This window comes from Blastocystis sp. subtype 4 (assembly GCF_000743755.1).
Source record: "Blastocystis sp. subtype 4 strain WR1 chromosome Unknown seqid_0350, whole genome shotgun sequence".
NCBI lineage: Eukaryota > Bigyra > Opalinata > Blastocystidae > Blastocystis > Blastocystis sp. subtype 4.
Window position 1 is genome coordinate 1 of NW_014569197.1, and position 9,559 is coordinate 9,559.

At 40.8% G+C, this 9,559-nt stretch overlaps 5 protein-coding genes across 5 annotated transcripts; 3 read left to right on the forward strand and 2 right to left on the reverse strand.

Moving 5' to 3' along the window:
• Nucleotides 1-727: 727 nt before the first annotated feature.
• On the reverse strand, nucleotides 728-3,088 carry JH06_4443 (serine threonine protein phosphatase; the record flags this gene model as incomplete). The annotated part of the gene is given in 10 exon segments (XM_014670019.1): nucleotides 728-748; nucleotides 786-912; nucleotides 944-1,515; nucleotides 1,531-1,615; nucleotides 1,649-1,738; nucleotides 1,757-1,869; nucleotides 1,900-2,340; nucleotides 2,370-2,725; nucleotides 2,757-2,920; nucleotides 2,952-3,088. 10 exon segments carry the CDS (start codon nucleotides 3,086-3,088, stop codon nucleotides 728-730), a joined length of 2,106 nt encoding a protein of 701 aa, XP_014525505.1.
• Nucleotides 3,089-3,312: 224 nt separating this feature from the next.
• JH06_4444 (holliday junction resolvase) lies at nucleotides 3,313-3,909 on the reverse strand (the record flags this gene model as incomplete). The annotated part of the gene is made up of 4 exons (XM_014670020.1): nucleotides 3,313-3,366; nucleotides 3,401-3,619; nucleotides 3,649-3,698; nucleotides 3,744-3,909. The coding sequence occupies 4 exons, from the start codon at nucleotides 3,907-3,909 to the stop codon at nucleotides 3,313-3,315; spliced, it is 489 nt and encodes a 162-aa protein (XP_014525506.1).
• Nucleotides 3,910-4,494: 585 nt separating this feature from the next.
• Nucleotides 4,495-6,137, forward strand: JH06_4445 (aspartic proteinase-like protein 2; the record flags this gene model as incomplete). Its single annotated transcript, XM_014670021.1, has 7 exons — nucleotides 4,495-4,522; nucleotides 4,592-4,789; nucleotides 4,820-5,081; nucleotides 5,111-5,258; nucleotides 5,289-5,554; nucleotides 5,611-6,040; nucleotides 6,069-6,137. 7 exons carry the CDS (start codon nucleotides 4,495-4,497, stop codon nucleotides 6,135-6,137), a joined length of 1,401 nt encoding a protein of 466 aa, XP_014525507.1.
• A 1,092-nt stretch (nucleotides 6,138-7,229) lies between these two features.
• On the forward strand, nucleotides 7,230-8,512 carry JH06_4446 (hypothetical protein; the record flags this gene model as incomplete). Its single annotated transcript, XM_014670022.1, has 3 exons — nucleotides 7,230-7,349; nucleotides 7,379-7,517; nucleotides 7,548-8,512. 3 exons carry the CDS (start codon nucleotides 7,230-7,232, stop codon nucleotides 8,510-8,512), a joined length of 1,224 nt encoding a protein of 407 aa, XP_014525508.1.
• A 693-nt stretch (nucleotides 8,513-9,205) lies between these two features.
• Nucleotides 9,206-9,520, forward strand: JH06_5874 (pyruvate dehydrogenase (acetyl-transferring) E1 alpha subunit; the record flags this gene model as incomplete). The annotated part of the gene is made up of 1 exon (XM_014670023.1): nucleotides 9,206-9,520. The coding sequence occupies one exon, from the start codon at nucleotides 9,206-9,208 to the stop codon at nucleotides 9,518-9,520; it is 315 nt and encodes a 104-aa protein (XP_014525509.1).
• Between the last annotated feature and the right edge of the window lie 39 nt (nucleotides 9,521-9,559).

Sequence of the window (9,559 nt, forward strand, 5' to 3'; positions counted from 1 at the left end):
GGATTTGAAAGAGGAAGAACTTCCAGATCAGAAATGTCCTGAACCCTTTGTGTACCACATCCCTGAAGCACCCAAAGAATAATGTGTTTGTTTAACAAAGAGAGATACCTAGTTTACATAGCCCTTAGCATGGAGGAAGCTGATGAGAGCATAAGGGGATGAATACGGTTTAACAGCTTGGTAAATGTTATGGAGACACTCGTTCACATCGGTCTTACATAGATCAAAGGTAACAGTAGGATCCTACACATGAACAGACACCACTAAAACAACATCACGAATGATTAAGTAGAAGACAAATCCAACTGCAAAGAGAATGGTAATTAGGAACATACCAATGAAACAAGCCATGCGACAAGCACAACAAGACTGACAACACTTCTTCTTACTAGCACAATTGCAACAGCAACATTGGCAGCATTTCTTCTCACCATCACGGTTACAACAACAACACTTCTGATTACACTCTTCCTGCTTTTGAGTGGCATTGTCATGCACCTCTTCCTTCTTAGGAGTCTTCTCCTCTGGCTTCACTTTAGGCTCATTCTTTGTCTGTTGCTCCTTCATGTGCTTCTTCTTTTCCGTCTTGGATTTCTTGTCAGTCATCGTTCTAAAGAAAAAATGGAACAGTACATGAGAAGAACGGTTATTTTCCTAATTTGGCATAGAATGATTAATATCTTTTGACAAACAAGATGATAAAAGGAAGTTAGAATACAATCATTTCCTAGTTCTGCTTGCCAAAACACTACGCATCAAATGACTTCATCCGTACTCACAACTACAATGGGTTTATCTTTCAATAGATATCCATTCACGGTTGTTAATGCTTCTCTTGCCAATTCAACCGATGGAAATGTTACAAAAGCCTGTCCTTTCATTCTTCCTTCCATCACACGGATTTGAAGACTCCTAATTATAAAAGCAGCCAGTAATCTAATACTCTTTTGCAAGATCATCATTATCAAAGAAGCAACCAAACAATTGCAGTAAATCCGTTTCCGTAGTATCTTTAGCCATGTTCCGAAGATAAAGCTTGTTACTAGGTTCTCCATAAGAGTAATTGTTGAAAGCTTTCTGCTGATTCATTTCTTCCTTAGAAATGCGGTGTTTTAAGATTTCTTGACGTGGAATACACGTTCGCACAGCTGCAGGCTGAACAAAAAGGGTCTTAATATCCTTGTTTTCCACCAATACAACCCCAGCAGCCACTTGGGTAGGTTGTTCAGGAACAAAGAGAGTGGTTGCTGGTTCCGTCTTGTTGAATGGGTTGTCTTCGTGTATCCGCTTGTCACTGAATTCTACATCTTCATCCTCTTCTTCCTCTCCTCCTTGTTGTTTGAGGAGATTGGGTCCATAGTATTTGATGTCATCTGATTTAACTGCTTCTGACGATGAAGGGAATTCAGGACGCTTTCGTTCAGGTCCAAAAGGTGGAGGCAAGTTCATCTTGTTCATCAAGTGAAGAACTTGTGTATATAATTTTGGAACGGCAATAATAGCTTTGAAATGAAACTATACACAAAACACCGTACCATTCGTAATGTTCCGGACAATCGTTTCATTTATAGGAGGATAGGCATATTCAAGGAGAGGAGAGGATCCATAATTAATTCTAATCCATTAAATGGTCATTCTCAGAGAGCACCCCAAAGATGGAGCAATTGGCTCCACTTGTTTCAATGGCTGTTGGGACTGCTTCTTCTCCGACTCGCTCATCCAAACAAACACCCAAGAACTAAACGAAAAAGAAGACTAACAATTTGAAGAGTCCACATCACCTCTTGTCACATCGGGATGATTAATCGCAATGATATTCTCTCCATCAACTAAAATACACCCGCAAAAGGCATTTTCACAATTGTGATCCTAATCCTCACTCTCATCTTTCATTTTTACTTTCGATGTGCTAAAGATGGTAATCACTTTGGCTCCCTTCCTCACCGACACTCCATTCGCAGTCGGTTCATGTGCTCGAAAGATGTGAGTTAACTGATTACTGTTCATGAACTCATCCACAGCCTTCTGCCCATAACACACTGCTCCAGGACCTCGTTCACCTTCTCCAAACCCATTACTATCCAAATGAGCTTCCTGTTGGTTCTGTGCTGGATCTGACCACAACAAATCTGTTACCAGCTGTTTGATCTCCAGATTCTCACCTGGTTGAAGGGTAGGGGTCAGAGTGTAAGGTACCGGAATCTGATCAATGACTTGAATCGCTGTAGTCTGCTGTCCATGGAAAGGACGTGGAATCCCTCCATGAACACAGAAGATCACATCATCGATCGTTGCTGCCATCGGCAGATAGTCAAACACTTGATTAGTCTTCTCCCAAATCTAATTCACACTGGTCCATCCACTCATACCATCACTGCCATATCTTCAGAAAAACGTTCCTTCAATTGGCCCAAAAAACAACGATTCCCATAAAATTTGTCATAACCATTCACCACTTTCACTTCGTGATTTCCACGTAACAGAAACACCTTTTCAGGTAACATGATCTTCTGAGCAAAAATGTATGCAAGAATCTCCAAACCGTACATACCACGATCCACATAATCTCCCAAAAATAGAAATGTCCCTGGACTAAGGTGCATGCCTAATGGCCACATCGTATTAGCAAAAGCAAGGAGATCTGTCATGTTTCCATGAACATCTCCGAAGACGTACGAAGGCGATTGTAGTCGTAAAAGACGAGGCTCTGCTGATAATATGTGACCTGGACCTCAATGACCTGATCAACCACTTACACATTTCATCACATAAAAATAAATATTGGCTCACAAACTCCTGAGAGGCAAAGAAAGGATTGGGAAGTGGATAACAACATTGCCGAACAATTTCTTCCAAGTAACTCTTATCTCCCTGTTCATTCAACGACTCAAGAATATCAGACGATGTCATACTCGCTGACCTACAGCTAATTCTAGATACGGAAAACCAACCTCGCCAAGTGTCGCTTCGCCAAACCGTTCTGATAGAACGTGTAGAGTGTTGGTGCGATCGTAAAGTTCTTCTTCACTTTCTTTTCGCTTTCGTTAACACGACCCAACTCCATTCGCAACTCCATGATCTCATTCATCATATTAAAACAGTTTGGACAATAGGAGTACGATGGTAGATTTGCTTCTGGAGTCGCATCTGTATCAAGGTGTTCATGACTTACCAACTCCATGTTCCGGAGTCTGAATTGAGAAGAGTAATTCAAATCCAATAAATGAAATGCAAACTAATCCAATTCTCCTCCAAAAGAGTAAGAAATGCAAATCATGTCAAAAGAACAATAATTGGGCCTCATTCGGCTATCTAACGAAGAATAATAATTTGATTTGTAGTACGTTTAAAAACAAAAAGAACAAACTAAAAAATCATCAAGAAACTCTTGTAAAATGACAGCAGCCGCATTCTGATCTTTCTTCCGAAGCCCCTCATTCCAGTCTCTACGCCGCTTTCCTGAGTATGGTTCCATGGCAATTTGAGTCGTGTACAGTTCATTGTGATAAACGATTGGAATGGTGATTCCGCTGTTCTTCAAGAATTCGTGGACAAAAAACTTGACATCCTCACACTGAACAGACTCACTCCCATCAACTAAATATGGAAAACCGACAATCTACAGTTCCATTCAATAATTCCTTGTACCATTGCGAAAACTTTGTTTTCCTTCAAAATGGGATACAGTAGATTCTCGTCTAACGAACACACACCTACAATCGCTAGCCACGCTCACAACACACACGAAGATCTCTGTAATGTTGTTTGTGGTAATGCAACTTTCAAAGAAGGATCCGAAAGAGCCACTCCAACATTGGTTGTGCCAACATCCAATCCAACAAGTCGAGGACGAATTCTCGAAACTTTAGAATAGATTTGTTTCAGCTGTGATGCTGAAACGACGGGCATAAAAGAGTCGAATGAAGTGACAAATAATTGAGCGTTTTCTATTCTCTTTCATCACTGATTCAGTTAAGTGGATCATCCATCGACTGACTATAGAATGCAGAGAAGAAGCCATTCCTCGCTTTTGATAGCAATCGGGATGATGTTGTTCTCCTCTGATTTGGTGCTTTGTAGTGATTTTTTTCTAAAGACACCAATATTCTGGAGAGGTTTAAATGATACAGAGCTAGGAAATGGTTTGGAACGCCGACTTCATGATTATTTGTCCTTATTTCCAACCTATGGAGATTCAAAAAAGCTGGGGTACTTTGTTTATTTCTTGAAAGATACTGTATAGATACTATTACTCTTTGGTGTATGTGGGAACGCCTCCACAACGTCAGACAGTTATTCTAGATACGGGAAGTAGTATTTTAGCATTTCCTTGTTCCTCGTGATTCTGTCATTGCAGTGTGATTAGTAGATGTCCTGACTGTGGAGTACACCAGAATGCTCCTTTTAATCCATCTCTTTCAAAATCTATAGTGATATCCTCTGTTGTGATAATTGTTGAGTCTTTAACAGTACCCTGTGAAATGCAACGAGACAATGTACAAAGGAAAGTGTACAGACTGCCGTAATAACCAATGTCATTTTACTCAAGTTCGTATTTCCTTTGGTTCTCACTTCTAGTCTTATTTGGAAGGAAGCAGTTTGAGTGGACCTCTCTTCTGGGATACGATTTGGTTAGGGGGAAATAAGGAAGATCCTGCTCATGTTCCTGTGGGTTCAGTAGCATCGTCTCGAATGTATGGAGTTACACAGCAATTTGGTTGCTTTACACATCTGAGTGGTTTGTTTAAAGCACAACTTGCTGATGGCATTATTGGTTTGGCCCCTCGTGGTATGCGAAATGACTGGATATAAGCATTAGAAATGTCCTATATCGGTCATTTCGAGCAAGACTTACCACGTTTAAGAAGAGAGAATCCGGCTAATTCCATTTCAGACATGTTTGGCTTATGTGTAATTGAAGGAGGTGGGTTCATGACACTCGGTGGAATTGACAAGTCAACCCTTCAATCTCCCTTATGTTATACTCCATTCTCTTCATTAGATCGGTATTATCGTGTGAATGTGGAAAGTGTATATTTCGACCAGGAACGTGCACACTTGAAATTAGAGCGATGGAATGCGTAGGATTTTCGAATGGATGTTAGATTAGTCGAAATGGCATTATGATTGACAGTGGCTCCACATTCAGTTATGTTATTAGCAGTGAATACAATGTACTTATTTCTGCCTTTAGAGAACAGCTGAAGCGAACGATGCTCAAAACGAGTCATCATTTGCAAGAAGTGAAACGTCTTCGAGTAGATATTTGAACATGAGTAATATCAAAGGAGCATGATTGTTACCGAATCAATGACACAAAAGAATTGCATTTATTCCCTACTCTTCGTCTTACTTTTTCTGGAGGATGTGTTATGCATGTTGAAGGCAGATATTATATGTTTTCACCAGTTGAGCATGTCTTCTGTATGGGGATCTATTCTGATCCTTCAACAGTGATTGGCAACAATATCCTTCAGAACCAAAACGCCGTTTTTGATTTGGAATCCAAACGATTTGGAATAGCAAAGGCGAATATATCCTTTGAAGCTAGTGTGTGAGTATCCTTAATGCGAACTGTGATGGTCATACTGTGATTCGGAATCAGGACAGTGAGGACATTACCCGACCTTATGGAGCTAGGAACCGAAAGGTGACTCCTGCTAGAGTGAAAAGCGAATCGAAGTCAACTGTGGTCTCTCAGAACACTCCAAGAACCGCCTTTCCCTCTGTGACACGAGTTTCACTGCCATCCTCACCAACTGTACCAACAGAAAATGTAGCTCCTGTCAAAGTGGAGACAACAGCAAATCTGGACCAGACAAAGGTTGGTTCTGTCAGTATCCAACCTACTAATTCGGAGCCTATCAATTCGCAGTCTGCTAAAACTGAAAACCCCAATTCATCTCCTGAACGAGTAGCTCTTCATTCATTATCTACTTCGATTCTCTCAGTACAAATACCGTATAGAAATGCTGCTGGACTACGAGATGATGTCAAGCAAATTGAAAAGGGATTGTCTCGTAGTATTCTGATTAATGCGGTATTCGTTTTTGTATTATGTATGGTAGCTCTACTTCGACGAGTTCTTTTCTGTGTTTCCTCCAAATCCATCAACTAATCCAACAAACATACACTAAATCAGCTATAAACTAATAATACAGTTATAAATACACCCCAAAGTGAAGAAGCTTAGCCGAAAATACAACTTCACCTGAGAGTCCCTTTGCTGAAACCGGAACCCAATCGGCCCTAGGCACAATGGGTCGGCAGTAACTGAGAGATGGAGATGGAGCCATTGTTGTACATGGACTATAGGTACCAGCCTCTGGCTTGGCAACTATTTCAACTGGAACAGGAGCAGGACTGGGTGATAATTCCTCTCGACGAGGAGCAACCTTGGTATGACCAGAAGACCGAGTCATATTCATTTTCTCCAGCAGCAACTTCCTACGAAACTCACGCTTTTTTTGCTGCACTTCTAGAGGTAACTACAACACATCTTCATCCTACCCTTGTACTGTTGGCGCTGCCTGCACCGACAGTAGTCACAGTTGTGTGTGGTCGTTTCCGTATACAAACTGATGAAATGATCGAGTGTCTTCTCCAAACCGCATGTCTTACACACTCGCGTCTGAACCTCTAGAGAACTCTTTGCGGAAGAAGCTACATCCATTCTGCAACAAATAGATCGAAATTCAATGATGAAAGACACCAAGACAATCTTGTGTGGTAAACACAAAACACATGGAAACCCAATCAAATGCCAAAGAGCGAATGGGAACCAATCAATGATAATATTCATAATCGCACACGCAATTTTACCTGGAAAGGCAGCAATAACTTACGATCAACTTAGAATAGAAATATACGTTATCAGATGGATTCATTCAAATAGGAAAATAATCACTTTTAGTAATATTGCGTACTGTTGAGCAATATAGATCAAGAAAATTACTCTCTATTAGTCTGCGGAAAAAGATAGAAAAGGAGGCAGACTCACTATATCACTAGATTGAACACCTCAATTCTCCAGTTTTGGAATTAATATACAGAGACTCTTCTGTAAAGGGAGTTAGAATATGGAAAAGATGAATGAAGAGGGAAATTACTCGAATGGTGTGAATATGGGTTGCAATACTTGTAGAATTGATTATGATGATGATTCCAACAATCAGAAGAACCAAAAGAGGTTGTATCAGTTTGGCACATCTTATGAATATCTTCGATCTATGACACTCTTTGAAGACTGTCGATTCGCCAATATTCTAGCATTATTACAGCACTACCAACAAGACGTCCATGTGGTATCAGAATTAAGAAGAATCGAATCACTGTATCAATTAAAGCTGGTATATCCTGTGAATGGTATTGTTTGTAGATTCCACTTAGGAATGAGATCTTGTATATTAAACAAATAGAAGTGGCGCATCGGTCTCTCACCGTGTCAAAATATCTCCCTCCAATTTCTAGACTTGAGTTCAATTCATGGGTTCGAGAAAAGAACTGCCCTTTCTTGGGTAATTGTAATTGAGGCCTCATGATTTTAGAACGAAATCGTCGAGAAGTGTGTTCTTCTTTTCTTCAGGAGATCGCCGCTTCAGAACAGTTATTCGTTCACCAAATATCATTTGAGTCTCCAAAAGACGGAATCAAGGTTCCGAGCAGTGTTTTCTCTGAGAAGGCCTTATACAATCAATTGGGTTCACTTCTTCAACAACAACTTGAGTTGAATATCCAGACATATCATTCGCTCTTTCACTGGGAAGATCAAGATGAAGTCCTTCTTCTTACGTCCCTGGACTCCATGCTTTCCTTCTGTATAGTTTCTCTTCAACTCCTTTCATTATGTTGTTATGTCAATTCCCAATTTACACCGTCTCGTTCTCTTCAATCCGAGATAGATTCTCTTTCCTTTTCGTTTCCTCCTCATATCACTATATCTACTCCTCTTCATGTTTCTTCGCCATCACAGCCTGAGTCGCAGTATCGTCATCTCTTAGATGTTCTCCAGTCAGCCTATCTTGGTATTCAGTCATTGGATCAAGTCAACTCATCCCAGCAAGAGGTTCTGTTCCTTTTATCGAATCATCGAAGTGCTATTGAAGCGGCTTTTGATGCCTATTTGCACCAAGATGAACCATCTCCTCCTGTAGATGAATCGTTAGAAGAAGTGTTTGAGGAAAACGAATCATATCAGCATTCATTGCCACAACCGGAAAAGGAGGGTATTATGTACATTTATCAAGGTGTGTCTACTGGACAGCCCAAACCACCAAAACGAGAATTATATCCATCAAACTATCATTCCAGCCGTCAGTTGAAGCAAGAACTGCTTCGAGAAGTTCTTCTTCTTCAACAACAGGAATTTGACTCTATACCAACAGAAATTGTGGGAGAAACGGAGTCTACCCAAGTGGACGTCGAAGAGAGGGTTGACAGGAAGGTTGTCAACTTCTTTTCATTCTTATCTAAACGTGAATCCAACGAGGATGTTTTAGAGTCATCTTTGTAGTTTGTTTGTTTGATTAGTCCAAACGAAGAAATTGACAAGATTCACAACAATGTTATCAAGAACCTCTCGATTTGTGAGAGCGTTCAGTGGCAAAACATTTACTGTAGAACTTCCTGAGTTCAAGACACACCGTAGGGGTTGATGAAGGAATCAAGTGTAGATGTGGATCCTCTTCCCACTACGACTGAGGTTACTGAGGAAGATGCAATTCGAATCGCTAAAGAGATGGTAACAATGCGTAGAATGGAGGTTGAAAGTGATCCCTTATACGTCATGCGAAAGATCCGTGGTTTCCTTCATTTGTATGATGGAGAGGTAACCGATAGAGTCCTTGTTGATTCATAGGAAGCTTGTGCAACAGGTATCAAAGAAGCGACAACTCCTGATGACAATTGGATTACGAGTTATCGTTGTCATGGAGTTGAGTTCCTTCGAATGGGAGCTGGTGAAGCAGGTGTGAAGGCTGTGATTAATGAATTGTTGGGTCATGCTTCAGGAGCTGCTCATGGAAAAGGAGGATCAATGCATATGTATGAGCCTGATAAGAACTTCTTCGGAGGTTCAGGTATTGTGGGAGCTCAGACACCTGTTGGTACAGGACTTGCCTTTGCTGAACGATACAATCACATACTTCGGAATCGTGACAAACCTACTCCTGATGACAAGAGAAGTGAGTCGACTTCTGATGACGAGATGAATGTGAGCATTACTATGTTTGGTGATGGTGCCAGTAACCAGGGTCAAGTGTGGGAATCAGCTAATATGGCCAAGTTATGGCATCTCCCTGTGATCTTTGTGGTTGAGAACAATCAGTATGGAATGGGTACTTCCACAGAACGTTCTTCTTCTTCTACAGAATACTACAAGATGGGACGAGTCATTCCTGGTATTCAAGCTGATGGTAACAATGTATTTGCAGTGAGAGAGGCGGCTCGTGTAGCCCGAAGAATATGTGCTCGAGGTGAAGGACCTATCTTCCTTGAGGTAGAGTTTGTGAGAATGAACTGAGACGTAGTTGAAGACGTATCGTTATCATGGTCATTCAAT